This window comes from Cydia amplana, chromosome 17, assembly GCF_948474715.1.
Source record: "Cydia amplana chromosome 17, ilCydAmpl1.1, whole genome shotgun sequence".
NCBI lineage: Eukaryota > Metazoa > Arthropoda > Insecta > Lepidoptera > Tortricidae > Cydia > Cydia amplana.
Genome location: NC_086085.1, coordinates 2,016,640 through 2,043,820, shown reverse-complemented (window position 1 = coordinate 2,043,820; position 27,181 = coordinate 2,016,640). Strand labels below are relative to the sequence as shown.

General features: G+C 38.6%; 1 protein-coding gene across 1 annotated transcript in view; it reads left to right on the top strand.

Moving 5' to 3' along the window:
- Positions 1–24,794, top strand: part of LOC134655745 (neurexin 1-like) — a 45,213-nt gene extending 20,419 nt beyond the window's left edge. Inside the window, exons 6-23 of the mRNA XM_063511211.1 lie at positions 4,428–4,547; positions 7,030–7,222; positions 7,690–7,881; positions 9,045–9,188; positions 12,319–12,533; positions 13,332–13,440; positions 14,577–15,179; positions 15,657–15,857; positions 16,279–16,395; positions 16,945–17,123; positions 17,692–17,863; positions 18,758–18,978; positions 19,570–19,752; positions 19,987–20,093; positions 20,482–20,693; positions 20,972–21,235; positions 21,836–21,981; positions 24,651–24,794. Of these exons, the coding sequence (XP_063367281.1) occupies positions 4,428–4,547; positions 7,030–7,222; positions 7,690–7,881; positions 9,045–9,188; positions 12,319–12,533; positions 13,332–13,440; positions 14,577–15,179; positions 15,657–15,857; positions 16,279–16,395; positions 16,945–17,123; positions 17,692–17,863; positions 18,758–18,978; positions 19,570–19,752; positions 19,987–20,093; positions 20,482–20,693; positions 20,972–21,235; positions 21,836–21,981; positions 24,651–24,794 (3,522 nt within the window). The remainder of the gene's footprint in view (positions 1–4,427; positions 4,548–7,029; positions 7,223–7,689; positions 7,882–9,044; positions 9,189–12,318; positions 12,534–13,331; positions 13,441–14,576; positions 15,180–15,656; positions 15,858–16,278; positions 16,396–16,944; positions 17,124–17,691; positions 17,864–18,757; positions 18,979–19,569; positions 19,753–19,986; positions 20,094–20,481; positions 20,694–20,971; positions 21,236–21,835; positions 21,982–24,650) is intronic.
- The last annotated feature ends 2,387 nt before the right edge of the window (positions 24,795–27,181 follow it).

The window sequence follows — 27,181 nt, the reverse complement described above, 5'->3', positions numbered from 1 at the left end:
ACACACCTATGAACTATGAAGAAAATATGCAGAATTAAAACCTGCCGCAAACCATTAAATTTGGTATTTAAAATGTCTTCTTAAAAATACATTTTTAATATAGTTTTTTTTAGCATTTGTTTCTTGCCGATGATATTTTTAACATAGGTTAGATTTGCTTGACTCCAAACTACATACACTACTTACGAGCAATTTAATTTAAATCTTTGCAAACATTGATCATTGTAAGCAAACAGTTTTCATAATGAATGGGACACAAAATGTAAAATCAGAGTGTGGCCGAATATTCAGAATTCGGCCAAAACCACTCGTAGTATCGACGATAAAGATTGACCAATTTCAACCTTAATGCAAGGTCGTAAGGTATATCATTCATTAGTCAGTTAATAGTGTTGCTAGTACACAAGGCAGTTGCCAAGAATCCGGTCATTTAGTCAATTGTGCCGAGGACGCCCTTGACGCGGCCTTCGGGAAAATTAACTCATTTCAAATGCTCTTATTTAACTTTTAGTACGTTTTTTTAAAGCGCTGGTGGCTGGTGGTAAAAAAGCGCTTTCGTAAAAACTAGTTCCTACGCCAATTCTTGGGTTGTTTGTAAAATGAATGGCTGTCAATTTTTGATTGTAAAATGATTATTCATCAGACTAAGTACCTTTAATTTTTTATAATTTTTAAATTTCTCCTAATATGGAAATATGAAATTGAATCACAGAAGAAGAACTTAATAATTTACTTGGCTAAAAAAAACAAAAAACAAACTTTAAAACTGTTTTTATTTAGATTCTAAAACAATAATAAACATGTCAGCAACTATAAGAAAAGCCAGTTTGGTGAAACTGTAATTACATAGTTTGGGGCGTGAAACACAATCAAACAACTAAACAAACTAACTTAATTAGTTACTTGAGCAAATGGAACTTTAGAGTTAATTACCCTTTTTAACAAAGGTCAGAGTAGGTAATATTTTTGGAGACAAATATATGTACCTATCTAACCAAAAGTGTAAGGTTTTATATACTCGTAAGATAAGATACAATTAGGGAATAATACTAATTTATTTTATTAAATATTATGTTGTTTTCAGTGTTCACACTAGTACTGTATGTAGTGTATAAAAATTTCGAATTCGGATAGGAGATGCTCGCACTTGGATGACTTATTTTACTACCGAAAAAGTGACCAAGGGCCTCCTTCTAGACCTCCCGGTCACAGCGGTACCGAGAGGCCATTGAATTCCGACTGACATTGTGACATCAAAATGATAATATCCCTAAATGCTGTCAGTCACCCGTGTATTTCGCTCGTGCCAGTATACGAACGTACCAGGCCCCGTAGCCAACATGCCAATCGCTAAACGCTCTGTAGCGAACGAAACGCAACTTGTCACTGTCACACTAATATGGAAGAGTGATAGAGACACACAAAGCGATTCGATGGCGAAACGCAAGCGATTGTCACATTGGCTAGGCCGCCAGGGTGGGAATGCACGAGCGATTGATATCATGTTGATGTCACAATATAAGTTTGAATTAGCCTCCTGTTCCTCTTGTGTCGAGTATCAATCTATTTGCCATGTTTGAAAGGTTAGGCGCTCTTGATCATACTCTAAGGGCGAGCATTCCCTATCCGAACCCAAAGAATATTATACCTACCTATACATGTTACTGATGCTGAAGATGCCAGTTCAAACACTGGGCAATACACTTGGTCACTATTTATTTACAAGCTTTTATTTGAGAGCTGAAACTTTAGCACATATTCACATAGGTACCTATTGTGTAAGTTGGGTGACAATGCAATAATTATTATGGTATCATTGGGCTGATCTGATGATGGTCACAGGAGGTGGCCATAAGAACTCTGTTATAAAACAACGCAACCTAATTGTGTTTGGGGTTTGTTAAATTGTCTCGATGAGTATTAGTTGCCGTTGTAAGAAAAGTGAAATCAGCGAAAAAAGCTTGTACTAAATATGAATATCTTGACAAAAAAATATAATTGTACCTAAGTAACTTATATAACGTTATGGTTTTAAATAACACAAATTAAATGATTTTCGGTTGAATGAAAACCGCGTGACCCACAAACCCAAGTGACAAGGGTGGGTCAAGGCAGTTTAAAATTTTCCTTAAGGTCTGATTAACTCCAGCGGCTACTAATTCCGACCGTTAAACTTAGGCAAATCCATGTAATATAGGTATATCATTATTTACGACGAATTTAGTGTTAGTACTGTCGGTAGGTAGGAACTCGTGTATTTGAGTCTAAATTTGAAAACGCTTTTGTTTTGTTGTATATTTTTTTCGTCAGATTTCAAAACATTTTGGTGAACACATAGTTTCCTATTATGATGTACAATATAAGCGCAATTTCATCGTATGTCTAAAAAAATCTTCCTCTGAGTTACGAAAACGTTTGGTATTTTCATAATTCAACGGAAAACTACCTAGTTGCCAAGCGGACCCCAGGCTCCCATGAGCTGTGGCAAAATGCCGGGACAACGCGAGGAAGATGATGATGAACGGAAAACTGCATACCTTTTTAGGGTTCCGTAGCCAAATGGCAAAAAACGGAACCCTTATAGATTCGTCATGTCTGTCTGTCTGTCCGTCTGTCCGTCTGTCCGTCTGTCTGTCCGTCCGTATGTCACAGCCACTTTTCTCCGAAACTATAAGAACTATACTGTTGAAACTTGGTAAGTAGATGTATTCTGTGAACCGCATTAAGATTTTCACACAAAAATAGAAAAAAACAATAAATTTTTGGGGTTCCCCATACTTCGAACTGAAACTCAAAATTTTTTTTTTCATCAAACCCATACGTGTGGGGTATCTATGGATAGGTCTGCAAAAATGATATTGAGGTTTCTAATATCATTTTTTTCTAAACTGAATAGTTTGCGCGAGAGACACATCCAAAGTGGTAAAATGTGTCCCCCCCCCCCCTGTAACTTCTAAAATAAGAGAATGATAAAACTAAAAAAAATATATGATGTACATTACCATGTAAACTTCCACCGAAAATTGGTTTGAACGAGATCTAGTAAGTAGTTTTTTTTTATACGTCATAAATCGCCTAAATACGGAACCCTTCATGGGCGAGTCCGACTCGCACTTGGCCGCTTTTTTTGAGACATGTTTTGATTTCGCATTTATTCCGCCCTGAATGAACTCTTCAAACCAGCCAAATTTTATTCAAATCTAACAATAAATCGGACTACAAAATAAAAATGGGCCGTACGTTTTAATTTATCACATGTATTGCCAAAGAGACATGTGCAAACTATTGATCACAACAATCGATAATATCCCACAAGGTTACGATGTCGGTACCGATGGGAACATGACTTTGTAATTCCAACGTCGTTTTATGACTGTAGTGAACGATGAAACTAGAAGCAGACCGTAATCAATAGACGAAGTCAAACCAAGCTAGCTCTGGAAAAACTTGATAAAGTGTGAAAGTGTCACAGTAAACTTAAAATTTCTGTGAAACTATGACATGTTTGGCACATAAGGATGACTCACGTTAGACCGGGCCGACCGGGCAGCGTCCGAGCCTTCCGGCGCTTACTGTTCTATGACAGTTGACAGGTGATCACGTGATACTTTATACAAAAAACTGTATAGAAAACGAAGCTCCGGAAGCTTACGTCAAAGAAAGTACGTGCAACCAATTAATAAAAATAAATTAGAGCGAGAAATTTTACGTACACAACCTCTATAGGCTCAATTTTATTTGTACCTATTAGAATAGTTTGTAATGAAAGACAATTCATGTTTATTAATTTATTTATTTAACCTTTATTGCACAAAAAAAGTAACCTTTCAGTATAAAAGGCTGACTTAATGCTATAAGACAATGTCAAGTTTCATGTTATTGCTTATCGTTTAAAAATGAGAGCGTAACTTCTAGCGTAAATTTTCTTGAATAGGGAGGCGGAATTAATTAATTAACTGTGTGATACTTGATGTATTTAAAAGCAAATGCAAAATTAATCAAAGATCAAAACCGTTTACTTCTAATATTAATTAGGTAAGTATGGTAATAAAATCTTGAGTCGTTTCATTAAAGCAATCATATTTCGTTCCGCTCCGTTTTAAGTGCTCTCTTGAGGGGTTTCCATTCTTTGAGGTCTTATTTATATTTCAAACCGCTTAACCCCGGGTTAGTGGGATGGTGCAAGTGGCGCTAAACGCTAAAGGGCAATAGGGGAATTTCATCTATCAAAAGTAAATTATAAATGAATATTATTTATGTACTTACTTTCTTATCAAAAGAAAACGACATGCCCTTAACTGTCTTCAACAATTATCGCACAGGAAAAAATTGTATGCCTATTAAAATATGTATGGCTGTGTTTAAAAGTGCAAATCGGTCGATCTAAAGCCGATTCGTATTTTAACATATTATTTTTTTGTTTACAGATCTTGCCAAAATGGGAAGCAGTGAAAACCGGAACGATATCATTCAAATTTAGAACGAATGAACCGAACGGTCTTATTCTCTTCAATATGGGCGCCAAGCCACCAAGGGTAGGTTGCACGGTAAGGGGTGAAGCTTTTGGGGTTGACCGGTCAATATCCAGATCATCATCATGGTCATCAATAAGATCATCAAAGTCAGTCATCGCCATTGACATTATCATCAAATACTTAAGGTTTCATTATGGAGGATTGCATTTTTAATCAGGCTGTTGTTTTATTTTGCTTCTGATTCGTGACAACGTCTTATGGTCTTTATAAATTTAAATGTAGTTAACAAATCGCAGCAGAATATTAGCCTCGGGATACATTTAAAACGTTGATTTGAGAATTTACTGATATTCAAAGTATTGTAAGTCGTAATAATAAAGTCTGAACAGATTCACGAAAAAATATTCGATGCCATGCATTTCTGAGATCGACAAGTAGGTTGTTAGTTGTATGAATTTAGGCAGACCAACTTTTTAGAGTAACTTTGTTATCTACCTGCCAGTTAGGCTGCCTTTCGACTGATATGAGAGGAATCGGCCAATATCATCCAATTGGTTGTAATTCAGCGGAGCGGAGAGGAGGTTGATTACAACTAATGCTATTGGTTGATTCCTCTTATCTCCGCTCATCTCGTCTGCTTCAGTGGAAAGTTAGCCTAACTCTATATCTCATCATCATCATCATCATCATTGGACTTTGCGTCTATTCCAGACGATTTATGGTGTAACACCGGAGAAACACCGTTTTTGGTGGCGACTCTATATCTATGCCTCTTATAATAATTAATACTGTAGGTAGGTAGATCTTTATTTTTAAAAACTTGTTTATATTATTAATTAATATCGTTCGTCAACTTTAGAAAGCTTCATTATTAAAAGACGTTGTCACTGAAAAGCAGCGCCATTTTTATACAAATCGTTCTTCATTGCAATTCTCTATACTAACATCACTCAATGGATAAATAATTTTGATTTGATCAGAAGATAAAATCTACTCGATCAAAACAAAATAATCCCTTGAAAGCCTGCATGGTAGGCTCAGACAATCGGAAAATTAACACACATAAATAGGGGAATTTGTGTAAGGTACCTTATAAAGTTTCACCCACTTTTTAAGTGTTGAAGTGTTTTTATGTTTATATGTTACTTGGGCACTGTAGAAGCGAGCACCGACACTGGTAGGAAACACGTATTTCGTGCTTGGGAAAGGTGAAAATGTCTAATTTCTTAGACATTTGAAGCACAGGATTGTATTGCTAACGCAGAGGAATTTTCAAGCTTGATTATAGAGAGGGCTTTATTAATACCTACACAAATTTGCACTATTGCTTCTTTAAATTACTAAATCACATTAAATTATTTTCTAATATAATTATCATTCTGATCTGCAAGCTTTTATCAGTCAATCTCTTTAATTATCTCGCAAGTTACTTCAAAATTATCTTAATTTTTTTTACCGATATGAAAATCTAAAACTTTTGCCTTTTGATTCTAACAAACTCTTTTATTGTCGCTAATCCGATCAAAGCCAATAGAAGCATGCCCTGAATTTCTGTATTCAAATCGTCCGTGAATAGTTTGCATGCATTACGTGAGTTTGCGACAGTTTTTATTTCCCGTGAGTTACAGTTTTATTGATTTCTGCTAGGTTAGGTTCTATTTTAGTTTAGGTTTGTGTTCAGTATTATAATTTGTTTGCATGGTTACTATTGTAGTAGCTTACGGAGTGAAATTATAATGAATGGAATCGACTTTTGCAAATAAGGCACTTTCAATGTTACTGCTTTCTAAGTATTGTAAAGATCAAAATAAAACGATCGATACTTGGTTCAAACAAAACTAGTCTTTAAAATGTAGCCAACTTGGATACTAAGTATGTTGATTACATTTTTAAGTTATTGGAGACTTGACTTGTTCAATACTTATTTATTACTATTGGTCGTAAATAGGGTTTGCAATCCGGATCCGAAATGTATGGGAATATCCGCGGATCCGGATCCAGATCATACATTTCATACATTTCGGATCCGGATTGCAAACCCTAGTCGTAAATTAGGCTGAGGATAAACGTTTATTTAAGTATAATTACCAAAGGCCATTTAAAGCAGATCTTTGTTCGATCATAGTAAAACTATATCACGGAAGATCTATTTTGTACCTCTCCCGGTTAACATAATAAAAATAAAGATAATAACTTTAACTCTTTTGACGCTCTAGGCGATCCCTATAACCGTTATCAATGGTTACGCTTCAGAAACTAATACAGATATAAGTTTATGATAAACCCTGTCAATGATTACCTAATAGGTACCTAATACGTCTGTATATATTTTTCCTTTTTATGCGTTCAAGTAATGTTGATATACTGTACGTACCTTGGTCTTGACCTTGGTGTGACTTATCTACATGACTTACGACGTCCAAAGGGTTAAGTGTGACAGCTTGTCAATAAAACTACTATACCCGTAGCGCATTAGTTATCACACACTAGCCGAAAAGCATGCTAGCTCCTAGAAAATATATACCATAATAGCCTGGCACGGACTACTTTCCAGGCGGACCTGTTCGCCGTAGAGATGCTGAACGGGTACATCTACGTGCACATGGACCTAGGGTCAGGGGGGGTGAGGGTGCGGGCGTCGAGGAGGAGGGTGGACGACTCGCACTGGCATGAGTTCCTGTTGAGGAGGACTGGGAGGGACGGGAGGGTTACGGTGGACGGCGCTAATGCGGAGTTTAAGACGCCTGGTGAGTGTAGAATTAATCAATCGCGAGAGGCGGACCAAGCTAACTCTGCATTTCAATAAAAGAGTGTGTTAATGTCATCAAATAATGTAAAATTTCTATGAAAATGTGACACTTAACTCCCTCACTTTCTTCTGTTCAAGTCAGTGCAAAGTTAGCTTACAAATATCATAAAAGCTGATTAATTCTCTGGAGTTAGATTTATGATTTCTCTGTATCTGTATTATATCATTATATTACGATTACATGAATACGATTAAATACGATACGATTAAATGAATAAAACGGCAGTAACTTTGTCTGTCTGTTAGCTTTTCAGTAAAGTCTTTAGTCTGGAATTTGGCATGGTGGTAGTAGCTAGAGTGGCGGGTTGGTATCACGGAGTCGCGAGTTCGAGTTCTCACCCATATGTTTTTCCACTCCTCCATTATTTCTAAGCATACATGTTCTCACAAACTTTTCATTTCCAGGAGAGTCAAACCAACTGGAACTCGACGGCTCACTATTCGTCGGCGGCCTTGGGTCGGAGTACTCCGCGTCCAAGACTCCCCCCGTGTTGTGGACTGCAGCGTTAAGGCAGGGCTTCGTCGGCTGCGTTAGAGACTTGGTGCTGAACGGCAAGCCTCAGGATCTAACGGCATATGCGAGACAGCAGGACTCTGGTAAGTACTGTATTTGATCTACTATTGATCTTCTATTTGTTGGGTCTTACTTTGTAACTAAGATACCCCCGTGTTGTGCGTGAGCGACTTGGTGCTGCACGTTAAGCCTCATGATTTAAAATGGCGTATGCGAGACAGCCTGCTGTCCAGAATCCTGATTCTGGTACGGAACAGTGTTAAAAACTACAAATTCTAGCTGTGATCTGGTGACTTTTTTACGAAATAAACAGGACGCAAACGAGCATCCAAATCGCCTGATGGTAAGCAATTTTACCATCGCCCATGGACGCCCCCATACCAGAGTTTTATTAGAGTTTTATTATTATACACATCACACGAATTTCATTATATTAGTGGCCGATTCGGCCACGGCGACTGCTTCAACTCCGTTGCTCTGCCGTGTCAAGCCAAACTCCGTTAACTCGAGTTACATGAGTTACGGGTAACCAGTCTAAATCGTCTTAAAAAACCATTAAATATATCTTAAAAAATAAAATTTTGAAAATCTTCATTATTTACTGAGAAAAGCATATGGCTAACTCATGTAACTTCATTTTTTTGCCGATGGCGTCAGACACAACTCAGTTAACTTGATTTGCATGATGGACACAACCAAAATATCGCCATCGTTTCTTAAGTTACCGGAGTTAGGCGTGACTGGCCGAGCGCTTGGTTTATACGACACAATATTATTTCGCTTAATACGTGCCACTTCTGATCACGCGTATGTCATGTAACTTGACTTACATATATGACTTCGTGTGACCACTATAGTATGGAAGAGTTGATCATGCGGAACCATTTAATTCGAATAAAATGAAAACTATTCAATTATGCGAAAAAAAATGAAAGATCCTATTCTGTGACCATATTTCCTACATGTTGATTCGAAAAAAAAAAAATACGATGAACCGTCAACGATAAGAGCATTTGAATCTTTAAAACTTTAAACGTAATTATCTCGAAACTCAAGTTTTAAAGTTACATGAGATGCGCATGACACGGCAGTGCTGTCTCTGGTGTGCTCGCAAGTGGATGACGTACGTAATAGCCGATCTTGTTACAAAAAGTTCGCGAGCATTGCGGGCATTCATTATATACCAGTTATATAAACTACTACGAGTATTATACATAAGTTTTAACCGATATTATTAATTTTCCAGCATCCGTCCGCCCCGCATGCCATGTGCTGATGAAGCAATGCGTCAACTCCCCATGCCAGCATGGCGGCGTCTGTTCGGAGGGCTGGAACCGACCTCTGTGCGATTGTTCCTCTACTAACTATGGCGGGCCAACTTGTGGGCGAGGTAAGTTCATAGGTCCGCCCCGCATGCCATGTGCTGATGAAGCAATGCGTCAACTCCCCATGCCAGCATGGCGGCGTCTGTTCGGAGGGCTGGAACCGACCTCTGTGCGATTGTTCCTCTACTAACTATGGCGGGCCAACTTGTGGGCGAGGTAAGTTCATACGTCCACCCGCATGCCATGTGCTGATGAAGCAATGCGTCAACTCCCCGTGCCAGCATGGCGGCGTCTGTTCAGAGGGCTGGAACCGACCTCTGTGCGATTGTTCCTCTACTAACTATGGCGGGCCAACTTAATAAAATCAACAACTAGTTAATAATATTTACCTATCTTAACAAAGATATGATTGAGAATCATTGTTAAATACTTTTGAGGAGTGCTAGAAATGTTTTGGGTACGTGCCGCAATTTTTTAACACTTCCAATAGCTAAGAAGCAAATATTTGCCATGATAATGTTTGATAACTTAGCTTTAAATTCAACTGTACTTACCTATATACCTATATTACCTACACTTATAAATTACAAATAGTCGGGGCGTGAAGAATTTTTCCTTTGGTGATATTTTTTTGGTAATTAGGTAAGTACCAACTTTTCACTATTTCGTCTTTTTCACTGATTTTTGTTGACGTGATCTTGGTCCTGGCAGAATACCAGTGCTTCTCCCAATGGGTGAAGCGTAATACTGAGCCAGAACCCTTTTGTTTTGCTGCGATGCACACAGCATTTACTTGTATGAAAAGTGTTTTTATGTATGTTTTCTTTCTTTTTCTTTTTTGTGTAAATCTGTGTGACTATATATTATCTGTCTTTGTAATTTTCCATTTTTCTCTGGATTGTTTTTTGTATACTGTCATTGTTGTAACTTGGAATATCTTGTGTGTATTGTGGCAAACAAATAAATGGACTATCTATCTATCTATCTATCTTTTTTGCAAAAATACTGAGTATTCACAGAGATAAAAAATAATAAACAAAAAAGAGAGATATTCCTTCTGTCCAATTACCGAAAGTTAATGTCCCTGAAGGGCTTCTTTTGCGGCGTTCGCCCCATAGCGCTCTCGTAAATTCGTTAATATGTAAGGTTCTTGACTTCCCATATTAGCTATACAGAAAAAAAGAAACAGGTATTTATTACGAGTTTCAACAGAATTATGTCATAGGTCATCTACAGAAGCCCTAGCCTTTCAACAAAACTGTTTGGACTTGGACATCTGAGCGTCACGAAGCGTACTATTTCTCCATCTAAAACTAGTGGCTCGTGAGCTGTAGACCTCGCGATAATATTTAAACATTTAAAATTTAAAAATACCTAATGTACTTAGGTACTTCGTTTAGTTATTATCACAGCGAACTCACAATTGTCCGCTTAAGTCCTTTATGCCAATTCCCGCAAATTTTTCTCAAAAAACTAAATTACTGAAAAAAAATATCAAACTGCCAAGCCTGATGCTCACAAAATTTTACGAGAATCGGATGAGAAATGCGTCCTGCAGGGGAGAACATCCATACATACTAAAGCATTTTATGGCCAAGTTGAAACGGACACTTTTGGTAGCTTTCGGTCAATTACTTGTATAAGTACGCGGGGACTTACGAGGTTAAAATATAATTATTTAAGCCTGTTAAACTAGAACTCAGTATAATAAAATGACTGTGACATTGTTAAAATTTAGTCCCGCTATAACAATTATCGTTCGTAACCGACATGAAATTACTATGACACTTGGTACTAAAACTAATAATCGTTCAGTAACTTATGTCATAATCATAACCGTTTTGTGGAACAATTTGGTATTTGACGATGAAGATAACGGTTTCCGATATGTCGGTTTCTGGGAATATACCAATTGGATTTAGCCAATTAAAGCCGTATTCAAGATAATTATGTAAGCCCCTTGTACATGTTCAAGTATATCTGGCAATTATACAGGTGGATAACGATCAACACAGCAGGTGGGTGGCTTAGTAAAACAAGGACTAACGAAATTGTTGGCTATATTGCAAGTTTTGTAGGTAAGTACAGTCGCCATCAGATATATCGGAGCGGCCAAGGTGTTCACAATATCTGAACACGCACTCTAACGCCTTGGCAATAGAGGCGTGTTCAGATATTTGTGAGCGCCTTGACCACTCCGATATATCTGTTGGCGACTGTACCTAGAACTGTCCCATGTTTCATAGTGCCTTCGTAGTGTCGTATTTAAATCATTAACGACGCTTAACGGAATGCTTTTATACCTACTCACATAGTTATAAATGTATTTCTCGAAGGTAATGTGAAACTTTTAAATTATTCACCCCCGTCAGACCCAGACCACACCTTGTACAAGTTACTTTAAATCACACTTCCTTAAATTATTAAAAGTGGACTAGCTAGAGGCTCGTGTATGTTATTATTTTATTAATTGCCGTAATTGTTGAAAAATCTATAATTACTTACAGGGAAATAATTCCGAGAAAATAATCGTACTTCGTCGTTTTGGAAAACCTCTTGTTTTCTGTCAACTTTGAATCGTATTAATTTATGAGGCGTTTTGATTGAATAAAAAAATCAATATACCTAGACAATTACCTACCTCTTTCTTGTTGTAAACTGTCAATTAAAACTTGTGTCTACTATTAAACTAGGGTCCATAACGGTTAAACTGACTTATTTTAAGTCACAATTCGCGCGACCTATTTCGAATGTGTCGTCGGGCACTCAAAATCAGTGTTTAAGGCCGCGGTCTTGACGTAAGCGGTGCGCGGCGCGGCGAACGGCAATTCAAGGCCATTGAATACATTGCACTATTTGCATTGCATTCAACCTTGAACGGCCTTGACTTGCCGCTCGCCGCGCCGCGGCGAGAGTCGTTTGCGTCCACTGTCCAGTCCGCGGCTTAAGGATGACTCACGTATGACCGGGCAGACCGGGCCGTCTCCGCGGAGCTTCCGGCGCTTAATGACAGATGACAAGTGATCACGTGATGCTTTCCATAGAAAACCAAGCTCTACGGAGCTATCCGGTATCCGGTATCCGGGCTGGAGCTTACGAGCTCCAGCCCGGATACCTCCCGGTCTAACGTGAGTCATCCTTTAAACCTACCCGTTATCTCTGCGTCGCACTGAGCATATTATCCTTACATTTCAGAATCGGCAACGATATACCTAAACGGCAGCCAGCACCTCACGGCGGCACTTGGACCCGAACACGTGACACAAACCGAAGAGCTGATGCTCCGCTTCAAGACCAGCAAAGCGGGGCTGCTGCTGCGGACGGCGTCTGAGAATTCGGCTGATCGAATAGAGCTGGTTGTTGCTGCAGGGAGGGTACGAGCCAATGTGCGGCTAGGGGACAGGGAAAAGGTATGAACTAGAGACCTTTTGGTTAGAATAAGTAAAATTGAAACGCTTCTACTAAGCGGGGCTTCCGCGGAAGGCATGAGAACATTTTGCGAATTGGTAAAGTTATGAATTCCTATGAATCTACCTACGTCAACTAGAATAGTCTCCAAAGAAAGGACTGCTTGATTAAAAGGGTTGGTCTCGGACTGTCTAGAACACAAAATGACTAGTGTTATATTTTGCCTATATCCCTTTTAGTCTACATCGCAAACGGTCTAGAACACAAAATGACTACAATTATTTAGACCTTTAATTACCTACATTTCGTCGGTTTATCTTTACGTTAGCGATGTCGACGGAGCCCCGCTGCCGCGGGGCTCCTATTTCTGTGCGGTTTGGCCTTCGGCCATTTGAAGATACCTAACGAACTTAACCTACATATATGTGGTCATTTTGTGTTCTAGACCGTTTGCGATGTAGACTAAAAGAGATATAGGCAAAATATTACAGTAGTCATTTTGTGTTCTAGACAGTCCGAGATCAAAGCGATCAGATAGTTTCGGCAGGGAGGGTACACGAGCCAATGTGCGGCTAGGGGACAGGGAAAAGGTGAGAAAAGGAAACTTCTTACAATTCACGCTAAGCAGGGCTTTTGTAGAAGGCATTAAAAGAAATTGAGGGTTTCTATGCAACAATCTATCAGCATGAAAAGTCCTTAAACTACGTTGTGGTAAGTATAAAAAATTATCCCGAGAACCCTTGGCATTTTCAAGGCATTTAGTCGAACCTAGTACAGTCGATTCCATTTCTATTTTGCAGAATCTCCTAGCAGGCTCAAACGTCGCTGATGACAACTGGCACACGGTTCGTTTCTCGCGCCGCGCCTCCAACCTTAAGCTCCAGGTGGACGGAGCGCAGCCCGTGCGCGGTATGTTATGTACGTATGCACGGGACAGCACCCGCACACTTTTATTTTGACCCCAATGTAGAAGGAGATAAGGTTGGTTTTGGTTTCACTCCGCAGCATGAGCATGGGTTTGAAGATGATGATAATAGAGATTAGAGTCTTATTACGAACAGAATTGACACAAATACAAATAAAAATGTGGACAATATATTTAAAATACTGACTATAAAACCTTGTACCTTACACTTTTAATACAAGACATGCTAAAATTACAGTAAATTACAAATGAGAACATTAACATTACACAAAACAATACTAATAAATAATGTTTAATGTATTTGAACAACGGAGTGAGACCAAATATAATAGTTAAGTTTAATATAATTTACTGTACAAAAGACGTTTATACGAAAACGTTTTTTTTATTGGTGTTAGATGTCCTGTTAGAGATGTAGTTAGCTGCTTATTTTCCGTTGGTTTCTAGCTGGCACTTGATACCTTCACCTTTTAGTTGGATGCCCTGACTGACTTTGTTTACTTTACTTTCTCCTGTAGTATCCTATGTGAATGTGCTAAATTAAAAAAAAATCTTTTCTAAATTGAATTTCTAATTCTATATTTAAATCAGGATCTTTAGTGTGCAATCGGTTTTTAATAAATAAAACTTGTTCTTATTTATGAAGTGTGTTTACTAATCATCTCACTTTACAGATGCTAAAGATTCTAAACCTATATATGAAACTTTTAAATTAAGGTTAATCATAGTTGAATGGCAAAAGGCACGCTCGGCTAAAATGCTAATAAGAAAAGACATAATAATATTATATTAAGAAAATTTCTAAAGCCAGCTCATTTTGACAATCATTCTCTAGAATTAGCTAGCTACAAGCATCTTGAAGTATGGCTCTTTCCAACTAACTAGAATGGCAGTGTGTACAAATGCTCCTGTAGATACTCTGATGTTCTATCCGGCTTTCTATCATGTACAATACTTGTGCTAACTCTGTATAGTTTATGTACTGTAAAGCAACTGTAAATGCTCGTTAAACTGAAATCTGTTGAGCTAATTTCTTTTTATTTCAACGTCAATGTTGTGTTATCGTCTCTAAAACGTTTCATTTCGTAATCGCTAAATAATATTGGTTTTGGATTTGCAGCTGAAACGATTTTAGGTAAAGCTTCGACTTTGGAAATATCGACGCTCCATCTAGGTGGCATGTATCATCCTGAAGAAGAAATCCAAATGACGTCAACTTTGCCCAACTTCGTCGGTTATCTACAAAAATTTGTCTTCAATGGCATGAAGTACATAGACCTAGCTAAAGCTATTGGAATGGGCAGCGATGGAAACAATAACAACATTAATCAGCACGATTCCAATATAATATTTACTGGGTCATTTGTCAAACCCGATTCTTTGAATGTGTACAAAGCTGTGACATTTAAATCAAAGCATACCTACGTAGGTTTGCCGCTACTGAAAGCTTATGGGAATACATATTTAGATTTCTACTTCCGCACAACAGAGATGGATGGACTGTTGTTCTATAATGGTGGAAAGAAGCAAGATTTTATAGCAATTGAGCTAGTCAATGGCCATATACACTGCGTGTTCAATCTTGGGGATAACGTCGTGACCATGAAGGACAAATTGAAGAATTTCTTGAACGATAACAGATGGCACACAGTGTCGGTTAGAAGGCCGACGCCGAAAATGCACACGCTGCAAGTAGATGATGACATAGAAATGCATACCACAAGTAAGTTATCTTCAGCATCGATATAGAGGTATATTATTTTGGTAGTGGATGTATTTATCTTACTTTTCACGTCTTTCTTTACCAATCGATACGTTATGATATTGCGAATTTTCATTTTATATTTGACCTTGGGAAGGTTCATAAGATCAATCTTGGATGACTGCCTCAGGGGCTGTCTGACAACTCTAATCCTACCTTTGCGGTAACTATGTGATTATGAGTTTTGACCTTTTATTAATAGTATTTGGAATCTACATTCAAAACTAAACAGGATTGTTTTCTTTTAGAGACGCAATTTTTCAGTAAGACAAAAATTATCTTTTTTTTTACAAAATTCAAATAATATCCTCAACTTCATCCATTCTTTTCATTTTGGTTTTCTTTGTCTAAAAGTCAATTTCTTTTAGCAAATAATTTAGAATTAGGTACTAATGATGGCAATGCACCATCGTTACAACATCCATCTTAATTTTCCAGGTTCAAACCTAATGTTAGAATTAGACAGCGTCCTATACGTAGGCGGAGTTCCTAAGGACATGTACTCCTCGCTACCAGTTGGGGTTCTGTCTCGCCAAGGGTTCGAAGGCTGCATGTCCAGCCTGGATCTTCCTGGGGAATCTCCTTCGTTGATGGAAGATGCTGTGGTTCCTAGTTCATCGCTGGTGTCTGGATGTGAAGGTATTCAATATTCGGCATTAAATTTTGCAAGTTTCATAAAGATGAACAAGTTCTGGCCGTACCTACAATATGATTTAATTGAACTGTTATCATATAATTGATTAGCGTAATGAACGCACGCTTTACGCAGGTCACGGTTACCAAGTATGAAATTCATGGTTGTACTATCTTTCGTTATGTGCTAGTAGAGGCAGTAGGTAAACGTCACGTTCTATATTTTACTTTGCCAAAGGTTTTCTTTTACAATATATCATTCTCATTTTGATCAATCTCAATCAAAAATGTTCCGTTGGCAAAACTCCTTAGAACAAAATGTTTTACTGCTAGCCGTTGTTAGTTATTGACCATCCCATTAGCAGTTATACAAATTTGCAAGGCTTAACGTAATGCAGGAGTTCTTAAAATATATTTGAAATTTCAGGACCGACAAAGTGTACGCACAACGCATGCGCAAACAAAGGAGTATGTGTTCAACAATGGAAGACCTACGTCTGCGACTGTGACCTTACTTCGTTCACTGGACCAACTTGTTACGATGGTGCGTCATTTTATTATTATATTTGTATCTCTTTATTTGGAATTCACGGGCCTATAATATAAATCCCGGTCTTTTGCTAGGCTTGCGTGGAGATATAGATCCAACACGAAGAAGCCCTTTAGAGAGCTTTAATGTCATGTTATCATATTATTATTGTTTTTTTAGTATGTTGTCAGTTTGTCTACCACCACTGTATTACTAAAATAAATTGTGGATAGCATTGGGTATAAATTTTAAAGGTGTGGAAAGTTAAATATGGATTCATTAATTTTATTGTTGGCCTTCAACCACATTCAACGAATGCAGAAAAAATGGCTTCAAAAAGTAACCTCAGTTTTTAGATTCTAAGATTTCTAAGGAGTTTACTTCTTTTGAGAAACTCAGTTAACTACAAGATCGTACTACGCTCCATGTTTATCGTAAATAGGTACGAAATTCCACACAATATGAAAGAACTCTCTTTTCAGAAATTGTTTTTCAGTAACCGGCAATAGATAAACATAAGTCAAGAATTAAACTTAAATTCGATGATAATTTTCGTATTTACAGAGTCGATAGCCTACGAGTTTGGTCCTGGGCGAGGGATCCTAACGTATACCTTCCCACCGAGTGCGGTGGCAGACACCGAAACCGACCGTGTAGCTCTCGGCTTCGTGACGAGCAAAGCCGACGCTGTACTGCTGAGGATAGACTCTTCTAACACTCAGGATTATATGCAGATGGAAATCGTAAGTTCTGTTAAACCTAGAATGTTTTTCCAACTGAAAACTTTGGTTAACCTGTAATTCTGAACTCCACCTTATCGCCCCGATCTAGTAATAAGGACCGTATAGCAAACTCATTGTCGAGTTTTGTTGCTCTCATTGCCATGTACCATCTTATCTAGCTCGTAGTGTATGCGGTTCCGAAGAATATCCGTCTGCGAATACTTCGGCCGTGGAATGAGTTCTCTGTCGACGTAATTCCAAGAAACTATTACAAGTTTACAAACATACTTACTCTCGTCACAATCAGAAGCAAAGCTGACGCTGGTCTACATCCAAATTATAATTGTACTTTTTAAAAGGAGTGTGCATGAAGTGTAGGAAACAGGGACCGTGCGTGAACTGGTGTTAAGGACAATACCTGCTTATTGGTGTACCATGGTGTCACAAGGTGGTTAAAATGCTCACGGCGGCGGAAAGGAATTTCCTTCCGCGAACTTTCCGACTGTGATAAAAACGAGATCTTATGCAGGAAATCAGACAGAAAAAGATGACATAATATACAATCAAACAAGTTATCTTAATGTTTCAGATCCGCGGCAATCTCTTCATGGTGTACAACGTCGGCGGCGGCGACCATCCGCTAGGAGACGAGACGGCGAGAGTCGATGATGGTGCATACCACGTAGCCAGGTTTACGAGGAACGGGAGCAGAGCTGCCCTGCAGATTGATAACTATGCGGTTAACATTAGGCATCCACAAGGTAAGACATTGTTATTAATCGTAACAGACAAGGCAATATAAAATACGACAGCTAGATTGACAGCAGCATTGCAGAGAGATAACTATAGAGTTAACGGGCTGCTATGATAGACACCAAGACGCACTTTTCTATAGTCGCCATAGAATTGCGCTTTTGATGTCATCCTGCTTGTCTTTCAACTACAGTGTATCATAATCGCTAGCTGTGTTTTGATACACTTGGTACTTGGGGCAGGTCTGATAACGGTGTTAGACGGACCATAAGAATTCTGTAGCACAACAGCGAATCCTGTTAGAGTTTGCAAATCCCATTATTCCCAGTAGATCTTAAACTCAGTTTAACATCTCTATGTCTCAATTGAATCAAGATATTTAACCTTTTAACCGCCAGCAATTTTTGATCGAGCGTGCTCGTGTCGCCACCGACAGTAATTGTACCACGCAGAGTAAGATAAAAGATAAAAGATAGTTTATTCAAGTAGGCATAATTACAATGCGCTTATGAACGTCAAATAAAGCTAGGTAGACCGGCTCCAACCCTACACCTCTGCCCCGAGAAGGTTTAAATCCCCCCTCAATTGGAGGAGGGTATCCCAATATGGGACCGGCAACAAACTCGGCGGGACACATCTTTTAAAAAATAATTACATCTTAAGGTAACATTACATTACATCGTAAGGTTGGCATAATTACGGGAGTTATAAATGTGCTGTAAAAACCAAATCAGATCTTTCTCCTATTTATCAGACTGTGGCGAAATGAGCTGGATATGTAATGTCTTATATATTAGACTCTGGCGGTTAAAGGGTTAATAAGTTAATAACTGACAAAGAAAAACTTAGTTGCTTGGCAATAGTGTCACTTATACCTTATCAGCCTTATGTTTCCGTTCCAGGCGGGCAACAATCAACAATATTCAACAGCATGTCGTCCATCACCGTCGGCGGCGGCGCGGGCGGCGCGCGCACGTTCAGCGGCGTGGTGGCCGGGCTCGCCGTCGACGGCGTGCGCGTGCTCGACCTCGCCGCCGCCGGAGATGCCTCCGTGTCGGTCAGGGGAGATGCTAGGAGAGCCACGTCGCCGCTTGATAAAGGGTGGATCAATGGAATGCAACAGGTTAGTGTACTGACGACGAAGAAATAGATAACATCGATGACATAGTGGCGAGGATCTTGGAACGAGAGTTATCTCGCGAGAAATTTGAATAAATTGCAACAAGTATAGTAACTAACTTAACTGCTAGAACGTCAGGTAGAAATAATAGGTTAGAATGGTTTGGTTAAGGATAGAGAAGAGTTAAAAGGGAAAAACTGAGAGGGACATTTAATTGACAGTGTTGAAACAGGGAAGCGCTTGAGTGGTACCGGATGGATTTAACCTAAAAATTATGAATAGTCACTTCTGGCTTAAGTAGTTGTTAGAGTAAAACTTTAGAGTATTGCAACATTGCGTTTCATCATCATCATATCAGAAAATCGTCTACTAATCAAGAACTTCATCAACAATCAACAATTATTGTCTGTGATCTTCGCCTGAACTGTATGTGTGTAATCTTGACCATCTTCCGGCGTGGCTTCATCGTCTAGTCCAGTTAGTTCAATTCAATCTATTAAACTCTTAATGGAACCAACAATTTCTGTTGCACAACTTGCATCTGCAGAAATTCATACAAACATTGATTCTAAACATTACATCTCTATTTTTCAGACCCCACCATCAGGCTACGGCGGTCCGGGTGTGCTAGACGAGCTGGTCTACTCCGGTGCTGGGTCTGGATGTAGAGATGATGATGAAGATGCCTGCGTGCTGCCGGATGCTGGGAGCGGAGACGACCTGATCACGCCGGTTTACGTACCCTCTACAAGAAGACCACCGTCCAGGGTGTATAAGGTACTGTTACTGTTCTACTTGTATGATCAGGCTAAAATGCTGGAATGTCTGTAATCCTGGAAGATTACCAATGTGTTGGGTCTTTTTTGGGACAAAGTTAAAAAGCTGTAAGAGGATGGCAGATACTTTTGTCACGTAGTCTGTTCTGCTATTTTTAATGCTGTCTGCACTAGGTAGATTTGTATATTTATTGAATATTTATTTATGTATAAATATAATAACCTAATTTGGCAGGGTGACACGAGTGGAAAGCTTATGAAGCCGTGCGACGACGAGGACTGTATCGAAGGGTCAGGGTCTAATGGAGAGGAGATAACGGAACCAGAACACCCCATGACCACGTAAGTTACCCACTACATAGATACCTCTTTCAGTAAGGCTTTGTTTCAGCTTGAACTGACTTTTTGCGTAGACAGGCAGATTTTTCTATTGAACCAGTCAAATTTTTTAAATAGTTAATAAAGGCTAATCTTTTGCAAGGTTAACATATAATTAGAAGAGTCCTTTCAGCATTATTAAAATCAGGTCAAAGTACAGAAAACAACCGACTTTCAACATTGAGTTTGTCTAACACCATACTTAACAGTGGCGCCCAACGTGGGGCTAAAAGGTTTATTAAATGGAGCGAAGTCGATAAAGTCAAATCGTACACACGAAAGAGTAGATCAACAAAATATACAGTTGTATGGTGGTATTCTATTATTTTCTACATTCAATATTCTTTTTCAGTAACGGCGCATCAAGCACCCACGGTATGACATCACCCACTGCCGCCATCTCCACCGAACACGCCAAGACTCTGGAAGGTTCCACGGACGGTTCGACCGATGCCACCCACGGCTCGACTCGCTCTAGCCAAGGAACCACGCCTCCTGATCATGGCAATATGCATGCCGGGACAGTTGAGGCTACAACGCCGGAGAAGACGACGCCTACTGACGGTAAGTTCGTAAATCGTAGTCTACTAAGTATCAGCGACCCGTTATCACTAAATACCGTTTTTCCCGTGATAATGCTTGTAGCTCGTAGCTCGAGCTGGCCCTGAATGTAATCGCGCCATGTATTGTCTTACATGATCCTCTGTTTGTTACGTTGGGCAATCTTCCATTACTTTAAATTCTGATATTTAAAAAGACTGTGGACATTTTCGTGACATAGGAAATTACAAATGACGACCAACAAATTTAACGATTTTAACTCCCACCAAACTCGATTGCAGATCACACCGCCGCCCACTTCACCCCATCCTTGCCCAACCACCACACGCCCGACGTCACCCACACGACTCAAGAAGAACCTCTCCCCGAATACCCGGACCCGAACGAGAACGACATCGACTCCCGAACACCCACGAACGGAGCCGAAGAGAGGAACGAGTATAACGGGTATGAGCATGAGGCGACGACGAAGTGGTATCTGCCGAAGACGACGGATCCGGGGAGGATTGTGACGCCCGAGTCGGAGTTCTTTGCTACTATTGTTGGTGAGTTTTACTTGGTTGAATTTCGTACGTTGACCTGATGGTTTCTATCTCTATCGCACACGCGTAATTACCTATACGAATTTGTATGATTCCATGTACATATGTATATTTTCTAAATCAAATTTCTATTACACCTTATGTGTATAATCGCATGAATTCTATAGTAATTTAAATTGTATTTTTTTTTCCTTATGTTCTCGTAATGCATGTTAATTATAAGATGTAATTATTTTTGGAAATATGTGTCCCGCCGAGTTTGTTGCCGGTCCCATAATGGGATACCCTCCTCCAATTGAGGGGGGATTTAAATCTTCTCGGGGCAGAGGTGTAGGGTTGGAGCCGGTCTACCTAGCTTTATTTGACGTTCATAAGCGCATTGTAATTATGCCTACTTGAATAAACTATCTTTTATCTTTATCTTTATCTTTATATATAGCTATCCCGCTGTACGCCGACGGTCAATGTCACTATCTGTAGAGTTAGGAAATACTTTAAGTAGGTATCGCAGACACTTTGTCAACTGTATAAATTAGAACCATAAAAAAGTTAACTATTGAATGAATTCTCCGATAAAATAAAATTATCTGCTTTCCCTTCCAGGCATAGTAGCATCAGTGCTGATAGCAATCATACTAATAGTGATAATAGTACTGAAATACATCGTGTATCCACTGGACCCGTCGTACAAGGTTACAGAGGACAAGAGCTACCAGCAAGGAGCGAGCGCCGCGTTGCTAGGCAACCAGGTATAGTGAATAATAATAATGAAGTACATCGTATATAACCTGGAGCCGTCTTAAATGGTCACAAAGCTACCAGCGCGCGTAAGCGCCGCGTTGCTAGGCAACCAGGTATAGTGTCAGAGAATATTGATAATAGTGAAGTACATGGTATATGACACTGGACCCATCGTATCAGGCCCAAAGAGTATAATAACTATATATAGTAAAAGAGAGCCAACTCGCGATAAATGTCAAAAAACGTCTACACAAACGCTCCAAGCGGAATTTGACCAAACTAACCTTTACGTATGTGTGCGTGCACAGTGCACACATGCATACTAATAAAACTATGGCGCCTTTTTCCTTGACCGTTTACAGTGAACTACAAATTTGAGGTTTCCATTCTTTCACCTTATTGCAAAGCAATCACGTGAAAAATGAATACACCTCATTGTAGTACACTGTACACGGTCAAGGAAAAAAGCGCTAATATATTATGTAATACCTAATTACCTATTCATGCAGTGACGATTTACGACAACCTATTTATTTAGTATTTTATAAATGTTCACACCAAAGAATATTTTAGTCGCAAAAGTAAAAACACGGATGTGTAAAAATGGTATTTATTTTTCATTACTTACATGCGTAACAAACCATAAAAATTATATTTTCTACGGGTACCACTTTTAGTAAATTAGTTCGAAATATAACAAATCCACTATTAAAACTTAGACCACACTTGGACGTAAATTTGACTAGCTATAGCACTTGCCACGAAGAATTGACGCGTTTTGGAGTAATTTTGTTTTGATTCGCACAGCCGATAAGGCAATATCGTTTTTAGGGTTCCGTAGCCAAATGGCAAAAAAACGGAACCCTTATAGATTCGTCATGTCTGTCTGTCTGTCTGTCTGTCCGTCCATATGTCACAGCCACTTTTCTCCGAAACTATAAGAACTATACTGTTGAAACTTGGTAAGTAGATGTATTCTGTGAACCGCATTAAGATTTTCACACAAAAATAGAAAAAAAAAACAATAAATTTTTGGGGTTCCCCATACTTCGAACTGAAACTCAAAAATTTTTTTTTCATCAAACCCATACGTGTGGGGTATCTATGGATAGGTCTTCAAAAATGATATTGAGGTTTCTAACATCATTTTTTTCTAAACTAAATAGTTTGCGCGAGAGACACTTCCAAAGTGGTAAAATGTGTGTCCCCCCTGTAACTTCTAAAATAAGAGAATGATAAAACTAAAAAAAATATATGATGTACATTACCATGTAAACTTCCACCGAAAATTGAACGAGATCTAGTAAGTAGTTTTTTTTTATACGTCATAAATCGCCTAAATACGGAACCCTTCATGGGCGAGTCCGACTCGCACTTGGCCGCTTTTTTCTCCCAGGCGCACACATTTTCATCAATTTATAGTGATTAAATTAAATTATTAATATATAATTTCAGAAAATTTAAGTTTTCTGTTTGACTTTTGTAGTTTGACGGTTACTATGTTTTTTTTGTTTTAACGTTTCCTTTCACGTAGGGCACTTGGCGAATCTATTTAGTTAGTTGTTGTTAATAAAAACGATTATATTATGTTCATATAAATAAAATGATATTAAAACGAATATAAACGATATAAAAAATGTGAGGTATAGGTGAACCAGGATCTATTGAGGGTGCGCCATGTTGCGGAATTTCACTGGAACTAATTTTTTCATACTACACTGAATTGTCACCCTATACATGAGAATAACAGCGCCCTCTTGACAATTATCATATATTACTGGTCAGGCTATACTTAAATTACAGAAAATTTTAAACGTTTTATACTTGAAACGGAATTTGTGTCAAAAATGCAAAGACAATTTTTTTTTCTTTTTAATAATTATGGGTTGGATGCGAGTTTTTTAAACACATGTTTTTCCGCGGTGGCGCCATCTGTTTGATTCATTTGGAAGCATCAGGTGAGGAAATATTGCAGTGATATGATGCTACTGCGGATACAGCGCTGGTTTCCATACATAAGGTTTAAGTTTCCTGCCCCTGATCAGGCCCCTATTTCACCACGGCGACAGGTGCGATAATTTGACAAAAATGTCACTGTTGCTGACGTCACAGGCATCCATGGCCTACGGTTACCGCTTACCATCAGGCGGGCCGTATTCCTGTTTGCAACCATCATTGTATTATTTAAAAAAACGTTATTATATCGGCAAAAAACAGGTATTTCTCTTTCGAAGTTTATGATGATGATGATGACAATTGTCACACGATTTAATAGAATTTTCGGTAATTCTTGACACGAAATGAGTTCTGTGTCGAAATTTCGTGACAATTGTCGTGTTTCTTGTGACAATTGTCATTAGCTTCGCAAAATAAGTACTTATTTATTTGCGATACAATGGAGTTTTTTTTAAATTAATATTTTGGTGGCAAACAAGCACACCGCCCGTCCGATGGTAAGCGGTTACCGTAGTCTATGGAGGCCTGTGATGTCAGTAACAGTGATGTCGACAATCGTCGCACCTGTCACCGTGGTGAAATAGGGGCCAGGTCTATTGTCATCTTAATATGGATAATGGTAGTGTGTATAATAATGAACTGGAGGTCTAATTGGCCTTTCAAGAGGGTCGGTCAGTTTATTCTTGAATTTCCATGGTTTTAATGAATCGTCTATTCCCAGGCTCACTCTAGTTACCAAAGCGGAGCCGGGGCGCCCTCGGGCGGCGCGGCGCGCAACCTGCAGCCGCTCCCCCTCACCAGGAACGGCGCGCCGCTGCCGCCGCAGCCCGTCAAGCGGGACGGCATCAAGGAGTGGTACGTCTAAACGGGACGGGACCGGGCGTGCGGCGGCTATGTCAAGTGAAGATCGCGTCTTTAGAGCGCCGGCGTCCAGTCAGTGTCGAAATGGTGTCGATGTTGCGTCGAGCAGCAGCCATAGATTGGACCCACGCTTGGGAAACGCTAGTGAGGTCATGAAACGCACGCTCCAATCGTGGACGCCAACCGTCATACTTCTGTTTTAACTAATGTACGGCGTTTGGCGTCAGTGTCGAGCGTGCGTTTCGGGCCGAGGCACACGCCCTGCCGAACGCTGTTGGACGCTATCGAGGCTGTACTTTGAGCGAGACTTTATTCATGCGACTCTAAAATGTGAGGAAGAGGGTGGTGTTGAAACTGTTTTTGAATTTTTTTTCAATAGTATGGTAAACTAATTTGTCAATAAAAACGTCGCGAAATTAAAAAACAGCATGGAATATAAGCCCGGCGAGCCTTTTAAAAATTCGATGCCTTTACTATTGATGAAATTGGTTTGCCAGACTAAAAGCGATATCTTAACTTGAGTGCACAAAACCAAAGAGTTGTCAATATTCATTTTGTATTCTGTACTTACTACCTTTGGAATAAACATACGAATATATCGCTTTCTTATAAAGAACGATAGATTTTACTCTCCAGTCGGAGTTAATAACTGAAGATAGAAAGTCAACCTAAAATATTGAACGTGTTAGTTTCATTTTGTTTGTCACGCTCTTGACTCAAATTTTAGAATTGGTCAGAATTCCACCGACCACCATTGTGTTTGTGATATGCCCTGGACATATCAAAGATCGTAGACTAGAGGTATGAATGTACTCGTATCACGAATCCCGTAGTTGCTTCGATCCTGAACCTCGCAGGGAACGTTCATGAAAGGAAACAAGATAGTGAATGTAATGATAATGATTAAGTTGCTTTAATGCATAAGAAGATATAATAAGATGAAGTACTGACTGATACGCAAGTGTTTAGTATTGTAAATATTAATTACTGTAATGTTTAGTCACTTGTGCGATCTAATGTGCAATTTTTAAGATCAATACGTGAAAGTTAAGTCTAGTTTAAAATGGAATTGCATTTACAAGGTTGACGTTGGTGTTTTGTTTAAGTTTGTAGTGTTTCTGTTATATTGTTATTTGTTACTACTTCAATTTTTTGTACTCTTAGCTTATCTATATACTGTTTTCGTGAAATAACTTTTCTATCGAACTTGCCTTCTGTAATATTAATTACATCTAAGGATAAAGTAAATCGCTTGAATGACAAACATCAAAACAAAATTGTTATTTTAATACAATCGTAAAGATAGTGGATAGTGGAGAAGGGGAGCATAATTTTTATGTTGACGATAAAATAACTATGCTAAATTAAAAAAAAAGCTATTTTAATAGCTTTAAATCGGTGTAAATTCATCATACTAATATGAGCAAGCAATACAGGTGAAATCAAACATTATTATGCTGCCCTTTGAATTCAAGCGAAATCAATATAACGATAATATTGGCTGCCATCATGAAAATGAAGCATATCGATCAAATGAAGACTACCGTACTTTAAAATTTCAATATCTCTTTCCTATATTATTAGGTCTTGTACACTTTAATTAATAGGTGAGACGCGGCGTTAGAAGTTTAGAGAAGGAATCATAATCACTCAAGTTTAAGGTCGAAACTCGCTTGATAGATGCTCCGAAGGGTATTGTAAAATACGTAGAACGCGTAAAGTTAACAATCGAGTATGAGCTTGTAGATTTGATATGGAAAGTAGAAAGACATTTTCTGTTTCACATTGCCAATTTCTTTTCATTGCTCAAGCTGCAACTGTCCCCTTAGAGTAATAGGCCTAATTAAAAATGATAAAGAAATTTACAACACGTTGCAAATGTTCGGTTTGGATTTATTAAAAGCTTTAAATATATAATAATATAAATGAAAGTTGCGAGTGACTTTCAAATATTTATAATTATATAACTTGCCATTACACAAGGCGCTTCTATAATATTTATCTTGCAGTTTGAAAACTCAGTGCATGTTTCAAAGATTGTTAGTGAGTATCTCAGGTGGCGTGCCACAAGGAGCTATCCTTGGTCCTCTAGTAATAATCTATTATATTGCATGCAGTTTCCTCTTCAAATCGTTATAAATAAATTGCTTATATTTTTACAACTAGAGTGTACATCCACCGTCCCATTTCCTCTTTCCGATTATATAAAAGAAACCTTGAATTAGCTTTAAATTAAGACGAAAAACATATTTATATAGATTGTTATGAAGCACAGGTTCTAGGTCTTTGAAATTGCATTTATTGTAAATAGTTAATGATTATGATATTGTAATTAATAAATTTAAGCGGTACTGTACGGTATGATTATCACACTCGTTTTACGGCACAAAA